The 18,230-nt window shown below is 39.7% G+C and overlaps 1 protein-coding gene and 1 long non-coding RNA gene across 2 annotated transcripts in view; one reads left to right on the forward strand and one right to left on the reverse strand.

Annotated features, from left to right (window-relative positions):
- The window catches only part of LOC138786108 (uncharacterized), a 50,179-nt gene that overhangs the window by 28,886 nt on the left and 3,063 nt on the right, over positions 1 to 18,230 (forward strand). Inside the window, exon 2 of the long non-coding RNA XR_011362185.1 lies at positions 11,590 to 11,719. This is a non-coding gene — a long non-coding RNA (uncharacterized lncRNA). The remainder of the gene's footprint in view (positions 1 to 11,589; positions 11,720 to 18,230) is intronic.
- Positions 1 to 18,230, reverse strand: part of TNPO1 (transportin 1) — a 56,496-nt gene that overhangs the window by 9,193 nt on the left and 29,073 nt on the right. Inside the window, exons 7-19 of the mRNA XM_069962820.1 lie at positions 17,176 to 17,298; positions 15,438 to 15,556; positions 15,258 to 15,318; positions 14,333 to 14,501; positions 14,081 to 14,233; positions 13,684 to 13,909; positions 12,522 to 12,693; positions 12,151 to 12,237; positions 11,359 to 11,466; positions 6,626 to 6,784; positions 5,876 to 5,963; positions 5,684 to 5,782; positions 2,949 to 3,044 (exon numbers count right to left, since the gene is read on the reverse strand). Of these exons, the coding sequence (XP_069818921.1) occupies positions 2,949 to 3,044; positions 5,684 to 5,782; positions 5,876 to 5,963; positions 6,626 to 6,784; positions 11,359 to 11,466; positions 12,151 to 12,237; positions 12,522 to 12,693; positions 13,684 to 13,909; positions 14,081 to 14,233; positions 14,333 to 14,501; positions 15,258 to 15,318; positions 15,438 to 15,556; positions 17,176 to 17,298 (1,660 nt within the window). The remainder of the gene's footprint in view (positions 1 to 2,948; positions 3,045 to 5,683; positions 5,783 to 5,875; positions 5,964 to 6,625; positions 6,785 to 11,358; positions 11,467 to 12,150; positions 12,238 to 12,521; positions 12,694 to 13,683; positions 13,910 to 14,080; positions 14,234 to 14,332; positions 14,502 to 15,257; positions 15,319 to 15,437; positions 15,557 to 17,175; positions 17,299 to 18,230) is intronic.

The raw sequence follows: 18,230 nt of genomic DNA on the forward strand, positions 1-18,230 counted from the left end.
CGCTCCAAAATAGTAATTTATTTAATTTATGATCCCTCACGGTAAACGGTGTAAGCATAAAAAAAATCCCAAAGTGCAAAATTGCGCATTTTTGGTTGCATCAAATCCAGAAAAATTGTAATAAAAAGCGATCAAAAAAGTTGCATATGCGCAATCAAGGTACCGCTAGAAAGCACAGATCATGGCGCAAAAAATTAAACCTCACTCAGCACCATAGACCAAAAGGATAAAAGCGCTATAAGCATGGGAATAGAGCGATTTTAAGGAACGTTTATTTTCTGTAAAAGGTTTTATTTTTTTTCCAAGCCATCAATTAATATAAAGTTATACATGTTACATATCGTTTTAATCTTAGCGACTTGAGGAACATTGCATGACAGTTTTTCCATAGGACACACGGCGTAAAAACGAAACCCCCCAAAGGAAAAATAATTGCTTTTTTTTTTTTAATTTCACTGCGCATATAAATCTCTTTTTGCAGCATATTTTATGCAAAAATTTAGCCTGTCATTACGAAGTACAATTAGTGACAAAAAATAAGGGCTCATGTGGGTCCGTAGGTGTAATAATGCAACTGCTATGGCCTTATATACACAAGGAGGAAAAAAACGAAAACGCAATAACGAAAATTAGCCCGGTCCTTAAGGGGTTAATGTAAATAGCGCCAGGAACACTGTGGCCTCATATAATGGAGTCATGCAAGTTACAGGAAACCATAAAGCGTACCCATATAAATCTGAGGGCCTACTGTACCTAAAAAAAAATATATCAGAGACAAAAGGCAGAGAATGTTTGTATGTCAGATTTTAAATTAGTAAAAAAAAGGAAATTATATCCCAGTACATATGTAGTACTGCTTGTAGTGGAGAATGTGTGAAGCATGGTGCTTTGTTGTGTATCTATCCTAACTTTTAAATGACCAGTGATTAATGTTACAGGTCCTCACATTCAAAAACGGCAAAAGGCAGTCAATGTATAGAACGTGATGGATCCAGTCACACAAACTTCTGTTCTATTATCAAAGAAATAGCATTTCCAAGTGCAGAACAATATTTTCTATAAAAGCCATTGGCAAATTCTGCTTTAATCTCAAAGTAATGCAGACTGTCCTGTATACATATAACTGGTCAGCCCATAGGCTCCTCTATTCAGAACTCCTATTGTGACTGGTAAGCACTACACTCCCATACTTTAACAGTTTCCTCTGTTGCAGTACCCCATAACCACCCATTTAACCTTACTACCCATGCTTTGCAGAACAAAAGAATCTATTACCTGTAAGCAGCCATCCCTGGCCAATGAAGCGTGGCTAGATTTAGTGAGTGTACAAACAATGCAAGAAAACAGGTCGGCCCTAGTTTAAGTACCACTATTCTTTTTTCCCTGGGGAGGTCTACAAAATTGTAGCCTTCTGCTCACATACCCACAGTACATTGACAAACCTATATGGGTATATACATAGGGAAAAGTGACACGTCTACACCTCTCCTCAGTATGCAATCTAGACCACGTACAAGCCCGCATGCAGAAGCTCCATTATTACGGGATATTGTTCCTACAATCCATGCGGCATGAGAATCATCAGGTATTTCGTCCAGGATGATTTGCCCTATGCATAACATTTCTGCTACTTGGAGTGTACACAATAAAAGTGCCAGATATTGTCCGAACAGTAGCTGACCTTGAGCTTGAAGAATAGACTTGTGTACTTCGTCATGAGCACCTTAATAAATGAGCCAGTGTATTAAGAACAGGGCTCTTTGTGTTTTAGAGGTGTTCTCTCATACAGATACAGATGGTTAATGCTAGAGACAAGAGAAATGGCAGGAGGAAGATGTTGGAAGAACCGTATAAAAAATTCTTTAAGCAAACTAAACAGATACTAAAAGTCAGCAGATTTGTATAGAAGCAGAATAAAACAAAACCTATGTTCAGGTGACAAACTATGCAACATTCCCATTGAACAGGCATTTGTGAACAGTCTAATGACGGCATGCATTTAAAGCAACGGATGTGCTTTCAGTCCAAAAACTCAGTGTGGGACCCTCGAGTGTACAGAAGATAGTCAGATTACACCTCATAACAGCAGGAGAATAACCATCATCTTTTTTTTCTAGGATCACTCATATATGTTAGATGGAAGTAGTCAAAATATATATTGAGGAAGACTCCTCCAATCCCTGACGCTAGGTGTATTTTTAGTCACTATTGGTTGCAATAAATATGCACACTCAGCATCCCTTAAATATATGGGGCTGATATACTGTATACTAAACTCAACCAACAGACAAGACACAACTTTATCATGTGGCACCATCTCCTAAAAATAACAAAAGTTGTTTTAAAAAAAATATATATTAAAAATGTCCGCATTTATCCCACAGTGAACTTTTAGCCAAAAAGTACATCACATTCAACATATATCAAAGAAAGTACAAAAACTAAAAGAAAACTAAAATACATTAATATATGAACCCTCTAGTACTAGTTCTTGGTACAGGTGTAAACAGGTACACTTCCTTTCATATAATAAAAGGAGTATCAATGCATTACACTGCTATACGCTTGTCTAGAACAATTATCGTGTAGGGGCTTTTATAACACGGTAAATGGATTGTATTGTTCCATTACAGTTTGCTGGTGACATGTAACAATCTTTTAGGGAGCATTCACACGTGCGGATCTAATCTGCAGCTGGTTTTATACACAGCGATTTGTTATGGTGCACAGCAGAACAGCAGCAGATACAGTACATGTGACATTACTGAAGAAAAAAGTCAAGAGTATTATATCAAAAGGGGTAAAAGATGCCAAAGCAATAAGACTGAAGCATCAACGCTACACAATGTGCCAAAAGGCAAACAAGCTAAGCTTAGTCAATACACAAAAGAACGCCAACTGGAGAAGACCCTTAAAGTCTGTGCCTGCAGAAAGCTGGCAACTGGTACCTGTATTTTCTAAGAGAGTCTTTGGTGTGTTGGGCCTGTTAATGATTTCTACAAGTTGGTGCAACACCATGGAAATATAAGGCTGCATTTCGGCTCCTAAAAAGAAAAAAAAGAAAAACACAACAAACCTTAAAGAGAGTGATTCCATGGGTAACACTGAACACAATAATATATGGCATGAGCGGAGCATAACATGTCACTCTTATAGCATATAACAACCTGTGATATGGACAACCAACACGCTTAACAGCCAATTCCTCTATATTTTAAATAACCACCTACCAAGCTAGCAGCACTACTGTAGAGAAAATATAATCATTCTAAACATGCCTTTGTCGGCTTTAGTTTACTTTTTTTAAAATATATTTATTCTGTCCATCAATGGAATCAAAGAGGTGGGGGCTATTATTCTCTGGGCCCTACTACCACTAAGCCTCACATTGCTTGGGCCTAGAGAATGATCGGCCCAAAGGAAATCACTGAAACAAGATATGGCCTAAATGAAGTTGTTTTTTTAAAGGACAAAGAGATAAAAAAAAAAAAAAAAAAAAAGGTATGTTCTGAATACTTGGTGCCACCTATTCAATAGACAAGGGATGATAGTGTCACTTTAATTGACTTGCTGCATGCCAAGTAGGACCTCAAATAAAGACCCAGTCATGCACTGGCTCCTAGACTCTTATAAGAACCCGATTCCATCACTGCCAGTTTTTGCTGTGAGCACTAAGGCCAATAATAAACTGTACTACGCTATACAAGAAGTTTGTTCTTTATAACCAAAGATACAGGACACTTTAACCCTTAGACGACCCAGGGCGTATAGTTACGCCATGGAAGTCTGTCCCCAGACGACCTAGGGCGTAACTATACGCCCTGGGTGTTTCTCCGGCTATGAATCGTGCTCCGGAGCGGAGCGCGCTTCATAGCAGGTGGGGGCCGGCTGCAATCAGCAGCCGGGACCTCACCGGTAATGACACGCTGCAGCGATCGCGCTGCCGCGTGTCATCAACTCCTTAAACGCCGCGACCGTGGCATTTAAGTGTAAGTGACAGGGGGAGTCCCCTGTCACTTACCGATTGGGACCCCCGCAGTGTGACTGCGGGGGTCCCGATCTGTAAAATGGACCGCCGGAGGTCTCTTACCTGCCTCCGTGCGGTCCGATCGGCGATCTGCTGCACTAAGCCTGCACAGGCAGGCTCAATGAGCAGATCACCGATAACACTGATCAATGCTATGCCTATGGTATAGCAATGATCAGTGTAGAAATCAAAGTACTGGATGTAAAAGTCCCCCAAAGGGACTTCAAATTTGTAGAAAAAAAAAAAAAAAAAAAAAAGTTAAAAACACTAACACACAACCCCAAAACCCCTCCCCCAATAAAAGTTGAAATCCCCCCCTTTCCCATTATATAAATAAAACATATAAAAATTAAACAAACAAATAAACATATAATATACCGTAGCGTGTGCAATTGTCCAATCTATTAAAATATAACAAGCGTCATTGCGAACGGTAAACGGCGTACACGAAAAGAGGGAAAAAAGTGCGCGGATTACCGATTTTATGTTACATTATATATTAAAAAAAAAAATAATAAAAAGTGATCAAAACGTCCGATCTTCACAAATATGGTATTAATAAAAACTAGAGATCATGGCAGAAAAAATGACGACCCATACAGCCCCGTAGGTGAAAAAATAAAACTGTTATAAGCGTCACAATAGGGCTATTTTATTTATAATTGCCAAAAAAAAGGATTTCATTAAAAAAAAAATATATATATATATAACAGAGAATCTGTGTAAACCTGCATATGGTTGTGTTCGGACTGACCTATAGAATAATTGTATCATGTCGCTGTTACCATATAGTGCATTACGTAGACACAGGAACCCCCCAAACGTTACCATATTGCATTCTTTTTTACGATTTCACCAATTTATATCTTCATAAATAATATATTTGGGATTCCATCATACATGTTATGGTAAAATGAAAGACGCCATTACACAGTACAACTATTCCTGTAAAAAACAAACACTTACATGGCTTGTAGATAGAAAACTGAAAGTGCTAGAGCGATTAGAAGGGGAGGAGGGAAAAACGAAAACACTAAGATCAAAATTTGCGCGGTCCACTGGGTCATTTTGGGCCTGGTCCTTAAAGGGTTAAGGGCCCGTAAACACTACGGAATCAGCGCAGAGATTCAGCTTGGAGATCGCGCCCGCAAGGCCTTCCACTGAAAGAGATAGCATTTGGGATTTGGCAAGGAGTCCACGGGCAGGGTTTCAAGCGTAATCTCAGCGCCAATTCCATAGTGTGAACCGGCCCTGAATCAGGGCTAAATTGTAAAGAAGTGTTTACACAGACCGATTATCTGACAGATTTTCAAAGTCAAAGCCAGGAATGAATCTGGAAAAAAAGCTAAATCTGAGTCTTTCCTTTTTTTTTTTTTCCTTCAAATCAATTCCTGCCTTCAAATAATCTGTCCGTGTAAACACACCATCTTACCACAAACAGACGTTCTTTCGTTTTTGCAAGGGACATAAGGGGAGATGCATCAAAAACTAAAGCAAGACATAAGTGGAGCCGCCAAAAGTAATAACCAACCCAATTGGATCATACATTTTTCAGAGGTTAGGCACTAGATTTTGCACGCTCATAATAAAAGCTAGATGAAATTGTTACCACAATTATGCTATCAATTCCATTCAATAGGAAAGCATAATACGTACCCATTTGTATTGAAATTTCCCCAATTGCCCAAGTAGCATTGTTACACACAGAAATAAGCTCAGGGTTTAAATTTGTTCCTAAAATGGGCATGAAGTCAGCTAAAAAAAATAAATAATAATAATTGTTAAGGCACATATTTAAAGGTGATGATTTTACCTTTATGTCCATTTTATTCGTAAAGTTAAACTTACCAATGCACGCTTTTACATGTTGAAAACAAGCCTTGGTCAGATCCCCTAATAAAGCAAAAGAACTCTGCCGTACCTCTGGCATTTTATCCTAGGGGGCAAAAAAACAAAAACTAAATTAAATTAACAATTTAATTTTTTTTTTTAATGACAGTAACATTTAAACACTTTCTCTACATCACCAAAAGTCAAGTTCCTGACAATAACCTGATGTATGTAGGCAAGGTGAACTGGTAAACACCCTGTACAGTCTGCAAGGCTCTGTCCATATTCGCATTAGGCTACTTTCATCACCTGCTCTGGTATTTTTTCAAAGCAATAATACAGTCTGTAGAAATATTTTTGCTGTCAATAATACCAGAACCTGGTATATAACCTGATGTACATCAGGAGTCAAACAAGAACTCAAGATCTATTCGGATATGTTAAAAAAACAAATACGTCATAGCCATCATGGCAACGCTAAGGAGGGAAGGCAGTGGCCTCGCATTCAGCATTGATTGTTCGGCTGAAGACGTTGGATGCAGCTCTAGGCTTTATACATGTTTTCCCAGACTCAATCCTCATCTCTATTCTTCATACATTCTCTAAACCGCTATAATCCTACACATCTTTGGTTGACTTTTTGAGAGCAAGATTAAACATGTGCCATATTGGCATACTACCGACTGAAGATAGAACAGATATTAATGGAATTCATAGTACATTGCTGTCTGAGAAGTGGTGGATTCCTGGGACTTCTTGTCAGCTTACCTGCATACACTGGTACATTAAAGTAAGGATGTTGCTTCTTGCTACAAGCTGTTCTATGTTGCCGCCCAGCCCTTCAGCCAATCCACTTAGTAAATCTAAAGCCACAATCATAAAATCTTTATCTGGAGACTCAAACTGGTCTGGCTGAGCATTGTGCATCTTCAAATGGGCATAAAAAAATAAAATAAAAAAGACATTAATATACATAAATACAATAGAAAGTCTACACATAAAAAGGAGACATTCCAGAACTACAAACAAGGTCACACATCACAGATGAACATCGAGCTGCTGTAAGAATTAGTTGAAAGTGCCAACTGGTATCACCTGGGAAAGCTACTGTCGACACACATTCCCACTGCAGATGTCATGATACCGATTCCAATATTTGCATGGATGACATCCACCAATGTGTATTAGCTGCTCTCTTGTGGCTAATAAAATCTGTATAATGTCCATACACCATGTGTTACAAGACAACCCCTTTAAAATAATGGTTCTACAATAAAGAGTTTGTCTCACAAATAGAGCATATTGACATCATGAAGGGAAGGTCCCTATCTGGGACTCCCCTGTATAAGCCTTAACAAAATGCCCAGCGGATGAGAGCTACCCTGGTATTACACTCCCTGCCTGGCAGTGAGAAAAATCACCTGTTTTCTAGGCATGAAGGGGGCAGGATGCCCTATGATCTGATGATCGCTGTGGTGTCTGTGCTTTAACCCCTTACCTCTAAAGCTTGTTTTGGCCCTAATGACCAGGCTAATTTTTAAAAATCTGACTTGTCTTACTTTATGCGCTTATAGCTCAGTGATGCTTTAACGTATGCTAGTAATTCTGAGATTGTTTTTTCATAACATATGGTACTTTATTTGGTCACTACTTTGTGTTTTTTGTGAAAAACATCAAAATATCATGAAAAATTTCAAAAATTTGCATTTTTTGAACTTTGAAAGTCTCTGAAGTCTTATCACAAATTAGTTACTAAATCACATTACCAATATGTCTTCTTTATTCTGGCATAATTTGGTAAACATATTTTACTTTTAGGGTGTTATGGGGCTTAGAAATTTATTAGCAAATTATCACATTTTAGTGAAAGTTTCCAACACTGATTTTTTAGGGACCAGTTCTTTTTTTAAATGGATTTAGGAGGCTTGTATACTGAAAACCCTCATAAGTGACCCCATTTTGGAAACTACACACCTTAAACAATTAATTTTGGGGTATAATGAGCATTTTGACCCTACAGGGGCTTGAGGAAAAGTATTTATCATTAGACTGTAAAAAAAAAAATGGAAAATTAAAATTTTCCAATAATATATACGTTTGGATTACAGTTTCTCATTTTCAAAAGTAACATGAAAAAAAAAGGACCCTAAAATTAGTAACGCAGGTTCTCCTGAGTACAATGGTACCCCATATGTGGGCGTAAAACACAGCAGGCCTCAGAAGGGAAGGAGCGCCAATTAGCTTTTTTTTATGCAGATTTTGCTGAAGAAGTTTCTGAGCACCAGGTGCATTTGCAGAGCCCCTGTAGTGTCAGCAGAGTAAAAGCCACCCAAAAGTACACCCCTTAAAGAATTCATCTTGGGGTAGGATGAGCATTTTGACCCCACAGGTATTAAAGTAAAGTATTTTCTCAATTTCACGAGGAACAGGAGAAAAAAGTACCCCAAAATTTTTAACACAGGTTCTTCTGAATACAACCGTACCCAATATGTGGGCATAAACCACTGTATGGGCCCACAGCAGGCCTCAGAAAGCAAGGAGCACCAATTAGCATTTGCAGTGCAGATTTTGCTGAAGAAGTTTCTGAGCGCCAGGTGTGTTTGCAGCGCCCCTGTAGTGTCAGCGGAGTAAAATCTCCCCATAAGTCACTCCATTTTGGAAAGTCAGTGTAAGGAAGCAGCAGGAGGGTCAGTGTAAGGAAGCAGGGGGAGCGGAGGGGGATGATGGCTGCAATGATGTGCAGCTCCCCTGCACGGCAGCATCAGCGGCGGCGAGCTACTACTCTTCCCACCTGCTCATAGCATGTGCAGGTGATGGGAGAGTAGTAGCCGCATTATATCTGAGAGAGTAAGGAAGCAGCAGGAGGGCGATGATGGCTGCAGTGATTAGCGGCTCCCCCTGCGCGTCATCAGTTGCGGCGGCGATCTCGGAGATAAAACCCAGCTACTACTCTCCCATCGCCAGTGCATGCTATGAGCAGGTGGGGAGAGTAGTAGTTCAGTAGTCCAGAGCAGCGGGCGTTCGGTAGCGGCGGGCGGGCGGCGGCGGTTCGGCGGGCTTACTGTGATGTACTGATTGCTTACATTTATGGAATACTTTGGGGAGCATGTATGTATGTATGTATATATGTATATATATATATATATATATATATATATATATATATATATATATATTAGTGCGCCCCCTGCTGGACACTCCATAGGAATTACACCATTCGTCGTTAGATAATTCTAACACTTCCTGATACACTAAATTAAGGGTAGTATATGAGCATTTCTCATAATTGATGTACATTAGAAAATTGTATAACTTTCTATCAGTAATAACATAAAAAAATAAATTTTGGCCGGACTTCTCCTTTAATGTATAAACGTTTGTGGTTTGGATTTAGCCTTTTTTTTTGAGGGGGGGAGGGAATAAGTAATTTTGATGTAATATATTGTGATATTATGATAAGGTCTTTTTGCCTTGAGATGTAAGTAAGGATAGAATATTTAAATAAAGATTTATAAAAAAAAAAAAAAAAAAAAAAAAAGTTTTTTTAATGCAGATTTTGCTGCAGAAGTTTCCGAGCGTCAGGTGCGTTTGCAGTGCCCCTATAGTGCCAGCGGAGTAAAATCTCCCCATAAGTCACTCCATTTTGAAAAGTAAACCCCTCAAAGAATTCATTTTGGGGTGTGGCGAGCATTTTGACCCCACAGGTATTAGAGGAAAGTATTGAAAATTAGACAGTAAAAAAGAAAAACGAAAATTTTCCCAATAATATGCTAATTTATTTTAAAATTTCTAAATTTCACGAGGAACAGGAGGAAAAAAAAATGTACCCCAAAATCTGTAACGGAAGTTTTTCTGAGTAAAATGGTACCCCATATGTGGGCATAAACCACTGTATGGGCACACAGCGGGGCTCAGAAGGAAGGGAGCGCCAATTTGCTGGAGCAAAACCGCAGCTAGTAATAGTTATTAGAATAGCGCAGTTACTAAGATAAAATAAAAAAAATTAGATTACAGGTAATGTGGGGTGGTTACGGGTAATCTGGAGGTGGTTACAGACAACATAGGGTGGTCACGGGCAACCTGGGGTGGTTACGGATAAACTGAAGTGCTTATAGGTAATCTGGGATGGTTACATATAATTTGGGGTGGTTATGGCAATCTGTAGAGGGTCACTGGCAATTTGGGGTGGGAACAGGCAATGTGCAGTGATTAAAGACAATGTGTGGTGGTTATGTGCAATCTAGGGGGTAACGTGTAATCTGTCATGATTACGGGCAACCTGGGGTGGTTACGGATTAACTGAAGTGCTTTTAGGTATCCTGGGGTGGGTACATGTAATTTGGGCTGGTTATGGGCAACGTGCGCCTGTTACAGGCAACGTGCGCTGGTTACGTTTATTCTATTCTGGCGTGATTACAGGCAACCTGGGGCAGTTATGGGCAACCTGCGGTGGTTATGGGTAATCTGGGGGGGGGCGGGGTTAGGGGTAATCTGGGAGTAAACTGCAATTATTACTATAAAAAAAAGTGTGTGTAATCAGTGACAGAGACCAAATTGGTCCCTGACACTTTAAAATTTTCAGAGATGACTGCTTCTGGAGCGCATGCGCACTTCAGAAGCAGCCTGGACGTCGAGGAGGAAGGACCTCCCTGGATCAGGTGAGTATATGGGGGGGGGGGGGGGGGACACTTCACTTTTTATCCAGTCACCAATCATTTATGGTGACAGGGGATAAAAAGTGCTGATCAGCCCATGGTACAGCCCATGGTCCCAGATCACTGCCCCATGCTCTCCGCTACCTCCGATGGCGGAGAGAATGGGGCTTTGATCATTTTTTCTTTTCCATCACTGTGAACGGACATAGTCTGTTCACAGTGATTAGGGCGGCCATCTTGGAAGTGATGGCCACCCGGGGAGGAAGAGGGTTAGTGATCCCCTGCGTGGATTGACGGTGGGGGGCGATGAAAGGCAGCGGGTACCGGCGGCCGCCGCTATAACGGTAATAGCGGCGATCGCCGGTAGGGGGAACGGGCCAGAGGGAGGATCAGCAGTGGCGGCGGGAGGAGGCAACATGCCACAGCCTCCTCCCGCCGTGCTATCTCCCCATAGATGCTGCGGTTGCATCGACCGTGGCATTTATGGTGTTAACTGCCTGGGGGGAGCGCGGCTCCACTCCGGGCAGTTGCAGCAGGAGGAGGCTGTGTGATACAGCCTCTTCCTGCTGCCCGATCTCATTTAGGGACAGCAGGGGGAGGCAGGGAAACCATGACATCCAGGGAAGTCATGATGCGTTCTGGCACTGCTTTTCATGACGTCCCTGGACGTCATATTGGGGGAAGGGGTTAAAGCACACATGAATTATCAGACTCTCATCACCAATGGACCAGTAAAAGCTATCCTCAACCCACTTATTCATTTCACATATTTTTCTATTTTTAACGCTATTCAAAATGTAAAGGGACACCCTCCCACAAACCACATGACGTAATAAAGGTAGTTACCATTTCTTGTTGAAGGGTCTTTTGTACTAAGTTCACACACCGCTGGTACACAGGTTCACAGTAGGGTAAGAAACCTGACTGAAGTGCAGTAGCAACAGAAGATAGGCACTGAAATAGAAAAGTTACTCAAAATTATCAGCACATTAAACGCCGAGAATAATACATCCTTTGGCCATGAAATGTTACAAATAGAAGAAACGCTAAAAGGCTTTTGTTTCCATTCTGCCATAGCCTGCTACGATTTATTCCTGAGCTTGACGGCAATACAGATCACCAACCACAGCAGCCAAAAGAACTGCAATGAAGTTACTATGGATAACACAGGAAATGATAAGTGTCTGACTGGAGAAAAATCACTGAAGTGAGTCTACTGTGTTAATAACCATATTAATGAAATAATAGTAATGTCATAATCATTGATAGATACATAGTTGCAACTTAGTATGAAGACATTATAGCTGCTATAGGTGCCCCCTATTCATCTCCCCCAGACATTATTCAACCAGTGCCTAGTATCCAGCCAATCAGAAAGAGATTAGATTGTTTTGTAAGATTCGAGCTAATGTTAAAGTGCCATGTTTGCCCAGGAAATATGGGTATAACACTCTGAGGTCTCAGAATTGCAGATAGTTCTAAGAGACCTCAGTGTTATATTAGACGTTTCCTTGCAATTGTAGCATTTTTACAGCAGAGCTTAACATGCCAAACTTGATGCAGATTCAGATTTGACCAATACTGTTGCTTTGCTCACCTCTATTTAAACATTTCATTAAACCACAGCTTAATGCTTACCTCAAGTAAAGGGAAAAGATCCTTGTCTTCATCCTTTAGAACGTTCCATTTCTGAATAAGTGGAGGCATCAGCATCTGAATATATTCCTGCAGAAATATGGGGACTGTTAGCGATCACTTACACTAAAAGTTGTGTAAAAGCGCAGTGGACACTTTCCTCTGCCACTCTAAGGCCTCATTTACACAGCCTCAAGGAAAGTGCATCCGTAGGTAGGTGTAGGTTGTCTGCAATGCACAGACCTATGCTAAACAGAATACTGATCCGCAAATGTAATATTTGCGGCACGGATCACATACAGATTGTGCGAATGAGACCATTTCAAATTACGGGTGAACTAACTTATGTTTCAAATTTAATATTCAATACTCACTGGCTTATTTAAGTGGTGTCCAACAGAATCAGCTAGGGTTCCTATAGCATCATAAAGGATGAGCAAGTTTTTATGCTGGTATTTACTGAATGCGAAGACCAAAGTATCCAAAATGTAAGCCAGGTAGGGGACAAGCTCTGTACAAGCCTCCTCTTCTAAGGTGGCAAAGGCACTAAGGGATACAAAACAGATTTCAGTTCAATGCTCGCATAATTCAATGAATGTCAAATAGATCTCACAACTTATGATTAGACGACATGCATAAAGTCAACCTTCCTCTTCTACCATTGTCCTAATTAAATACTGGTTAAAGGGGTTATCCAGCACTACAAAAACATGGCCACTTTCTGCCAGAGACAGCACCACTTCAGTCTCCCAGTTTGGGTGGGATTTTGTAAGAATATTAGAGATTAATTAATGTAAAAGTTCCTGTGTAAATCCGTTTTAAACTATGTGGCAGGCATGGGTTTTTAGCCATCTACATTTCCCATGATGCCTTTAGGATAACTCACAGTGTACAGTATTATATGAGATACAGCTGCAGCCTGTTTCCTTTCCACCATTACTGTACCATGCAAGAGAAGTGTCTGGCTGCATTACACAGGACGCGCCACAGAATCACGCAAGGTTCATAACTCTACAGAAATCATTGTACTGACCATGCTGTCAAAACGACAGAAGTATTTTATAGCAATAGCCATTTATTCATCTACTAAATGCCGCTGTTTGTCGGTAAATGACACACACCTACCTCCAAAAAAAACATCCGTCATTCTGACAGTGTGTGAACATGGTCTCAAAAGCAATTCACAAAAAATAAAAATAAAATAAAGCAAAATACATTGGGGGTAGGGGACCTAAAATATACGATGTCAGTGGCATTTAATGATTTCTGGATGACAAGGATGGCCATCTAGCACACTATACAGATTTGGCTGTAATAACAATTCACTATTGATACAGGAAAAACTAGCAGCGTATGGAAGGGTTTTCACCCGCTGGAAACTGAAATTAGATCAATAATGATTAACCAACCAGGCAACACAAGAAACAAATTGTCACATGATTGGTAACAAAGCACATTGATTGTCTCCATGTAGGTTAATGGTAACAAGCTTATTTATTGATCAATGTAAAACTGAATAAAAATCTGCATCATTACCTGCAAGCAGCTTCCTGTACTCGCTTGTTGCTGTCGAGGATTCGTTTTAGCAGCTCTGTCATTAATGGCTTTAAATACATGTCTGGGGGCTGGCTAACAACCCAGTGTGCATAGCGACTAAGGGTCCAACAGGTAATGGAGCGCACAAGAGCCTTCTTATCAGAAAGGCACTGAATAAGGTGAGGGATGAGCTCGGGGAGGTAGGGAATCATTCCCTGCATACAACCTAAAACACACATGTTCAAATTAGAGGAGGGAAGAAAAAGTAATGGTGTAGCTTAAATACAGGGTTATCGTATGACATAAGCACTATGGTTTTATGGTCATATTACATATTCACAAAGGGTTAATCCCATAACATTACAACGTATTAGGGGTAAAGGGGTGAGACACTAACCTTCTGCAATTGCACCAAGAACCAAAATTCCAGATTCTTTTACAACCCATTCAGGATGGAAAAGTAATTCTTTCAATAAAGGCAAAATGTGCGGCAAAAGTTCATCCCGAAACACATTTGCAAGCACATCAAGAGCAGCTGCGGAACACTTCCCTAGATAAGGACAACAAAGATACCAATATTGTTAAAAGGGAAATGGAGACAAGAGCTGTCACAAAATCGTTTCATCTTCTGCAAGTCAACACAACCTACTTATATTCCAATCTGATATCGTCTCGTCATCATCCAAGTCATCCTCGTCATCTTCATCCTCTTCAATCCCATCCTCTTCATGTGGTTGAGCCACTGTCCGTGATCTATGGAACCGAGGCCTTATGTCTTGCTCACTGTCGGGAACAGCTTCATCCTCTTCTACATCACCCTGGATTTTGACATTTTACAATGAATATAACAGGTCACGCAACACGAGTGCTGCAACATTTTTCCTCAACAAAATAGGGAAGTATGTAATATGGAAAAAAGGATTTGGCTTTACAAGGTAAGTAGTTAAAACAAGGCTAACTGCAAGAGTCCCCTATCAGAGTATCATAATCAGCAGTTCTGTGTTAGGGGAGACTTCAGAAGAGAAGGATTGAGTAGCAGTGGTTTCTGACTGCCTTAAAATGAGTAGCCAGAGGAACCAGGTGGTAGGGAAACTAAACATTACTGGGCTGTGCAGCTACAGATATACCTAGACCTCACCTAAAAACATGATATTTATAAAACAGAATGGGTTCAAAGACAGAATAAAAAAAATGGTGGACAGTCTGAAGGATAAAACATAACAGGGGGAAAAAAAAAAACTTTAAATATGGTAAAAGCCTTAAGGAGGTTCAGGAGGGGAGTGTTTTTAATAAGAAACTGAACAAAAAAAACCATGGGAACACAATCTGAGGTTAGTTGGGGGAAAGATCAGAAGCAATGTGAGAAAATATTACTGTACTGAAAGAGTAGTAGATGCTTGGAACAAACTTCCAGCAGATGTGGCTGGTATCTCCATAATAACTGAATTTACACAACATCTATTTATGCTTAGATGATAATAAAGGAAACACTGTAAAGGGCAGACTCTATGGACCAGGTGGTCTTTTTCTGCCGACTACCTTCCGTGTTCGTTTCTTTTATGCTATCCACTTACCTTAAGCAATATTATATCGATCTCCGAATACTTCATTCCATTTACCAAGACTGGTATCAACCTAGAAGACCATTTATAAGAAAGTCTTTAGGGTAATGCTTTTAGGGTAACGTTTTCTATTTTATCAAGAAATCTTTCACTTTGACAAAATAGTTGAATTAAAAAAAAACAACAACTTACTTGGTAAGATGTCTGCATAGAACTTCTTTACAAATCGGTTGCTCAGCGAGAGTCAGCCAAAACTCGCATGCCTCTAAAGAAACATTCTCATCTTGATCCTGTGTCCTTTGTAGCATGTACTGTAGTGGGGGGCGGTTCGCAAAAAAAAAAAAAAAGCTTAGAAAACAGGACAACATACAGTACCTGCATGATACAGTCTACCTTTTTATACATACATAACACACATATAGTAAATAATCATCCACACTAGGCTACACCATTCTGAGGGTCAGCTAAGGAGTCTTTACTTTATGGTCAATCAGACTGTATTGCTATATATTTAACAGAATTTGACCTGTAAATTGCCCGCCCCACTCTTGTTTTTTTTTGCCAACATCCATCCTGACTTGGCTCTGGAGTCTTTTTCTTTTACCCTAAGGTACAACATGTTTAATATGCAATAGCACCAAACACATAAAACACCGGGTGATCTAGTCAGCATGAGCTTGTATTTACAATCAACATATTGGAGGAGAGTCTCTTATGACATTTACTTTAGAAGTAAGGGATAAATAGCTATATTTAGCCCAGACACCAATTTTTTCACCTAGGATTAAACAAGTGGCTGTTATCACAATCCTGGCAATAGTGATGTAGGTTGCTGTGAATTTAAAAATACTGCTCATAAGGCATGTGGACCCCAGGTTTAATTTGTATGGATTTTGAATTGTGTGTTTGTGCTATGTAATGCTTTCACAATTGTTGCTATTAATGCTTAAATTTAAAAAAAAACTTTTGACATGTGAAAGACATGAAGAGTAGAGTTGGGCTCCATAGAGCTCCATTATAAGCCTCTTTTTCCTAAAAGAGTGGAAGTGGACGTGCTGCAGCAAGTCTTCTCCTGTCTTGTTCTCCCGATTAGCAAGAGTCTGAACACCCAGACCTATCAAAACTTTTGACACCTCTATGACATGTCAAAAGTTTTTTTTAAAAGTCAGGTACACTTTAAAGCAGTATTAGTAGGCCCGAGATACTATTCCATGAATCAATAATTGTGCTGCAGTAACAATAGGTAGATTGTTCATGTGGCCCTTGTGTTAATCAGCCGGAAGACAGACACCTTCTATTAAGCAGAGAGATGTGCAGCTAATGACTGATTATTTGACATGCCAAAAGCATGCATTTGGTTGTCCGTCAGCTTATAAATGGCTTTATTACAGGGGGCGATAGGCCTGATGAACAGACAACCCATGTAATAGGGAACTGTGCAATATAAGTGCAGCATTTACCTCTAGTGATGGGGTGATTGTGTCACCCATCCACGGCTATATGCATAGCTGTACTTTATTTTATGAGCTTATCTAATTTCAGAACAGTGTTATGTATGGGGAGGCTTGATGCAATTCAATTTAGTACCATGTATGTCTCTTATATATTTACAGGGTAGACATTTTTACTACTGCAGTACAACTGTCTATAATGGATTATATTGGAGTGACATTCTTAAATGTATTTTATTACTTCTAGCAACTACATTAACTAAAGTCTACTTTAGTTAAATAAATAAATGGTATGGTTCCCGCATCATTGTAGGTTGTACACTGTTTACCCCCAGTTGCAATATATAGAAAGCAGTAGTGATATATAAAAATGATCACCGCTTGCCCATTCTCAAAATTTCTCACCTTAGAGTACTTTTACATGACCCAACACGGGGCCAGAAGACAACTTAATGACACAAAGAGCAATACACACTAACCTCTACAATATTGTGCATGTGAGGAAGCAAGCGGTCCATTCGGACTTCAAGCAGCATGACGAGAGCCCTGCAGACATTTTTACGGACTTCAGGTTCTTCATCGGTGGCCAAAGCGAACAAATTCTGACACACAAAACGTACATTTTAATTTAGTTATAAAAACACACATTGCTGATCTGAAAAGCAAAGGACTTTGTTGTCTAGATTACAGTGTATTCGACAATTCTCAAGTTAAAAAAAAAGCTGAAACACTAGCCGATATCGTAAGTGATCTTTGCCTTGCCTCAGCTGTTCAGACCTGAAGTATGATCATGTAAGACTCATTTTTACTACTAATACTTCCCTGTACTTTTCAATTCACAGTTCTATTGCACAAGCAAGAATCGCAATGTGTGTGTGTCACTGTCACACCACCTGGGAATGTCTAGAAAATGTGAATTATACCTAGCAGATTAACAAAAGGCTAAATACAACTACAAATGGTCATCTGTACTGACTGGTGCCGACAGGCTTCTACAAGATTCATTTTTACCATTTAAGATTTTATTGCACCACTATAAAAAAAATAGTAATGTAAAACAAAAAGGGATGAAACACTAAGGTTGAAGGGCCAGGGCCCTTATTTTTTTATGGAAATACGGATGTCAAACAGGTTACAAAGCGTAAAAAATAGCAAATCCCAAAATAGCAGATTTCAATAAGAGGATCCATAAAAAAATAAATAAATCTAGGTCCGCAGTAGGACATGTTCTTTTCTTTTCAGCATTGGTTTGCGTCCTTGTAATCTACAGATCGTGTGAATATCCCAATAGATAATTAGCACTAACTCATATCAATGGAAAGACCTGGAGACCTGTTCTTCATTATTATGTGCACTGCACTATCCAAACCCAAAAGGGATTGATAGCAGATTGTCAGAAAAGGCATTTTTTGTATTTCTTCTCAGGAAATGGCAAATAAATGAAATAATCTCCTTAAACTCAGTTTTACGGCTAACTACTCGCTGAAGAGAAGCCAAAACAATGAATCAAAGACAACTTGGAGAAACTGTTTCT

Source organism: Dendropsophus ebraccatus, chromosome 3 (genome assembly GCF_027789765.1).
Source record: "Dendropsophus ebraccatus isolate aDenEbr1 chromosome 3, aDenEbr1.pat, whole genome shotgun sequence".
Classification (NCBI taxonomy): Eukaryota; Metazoa; Chordata; class Amphibia; order Anura; family Hylidae; genus Dendropsophus; species Dendropsophus ebraccatus.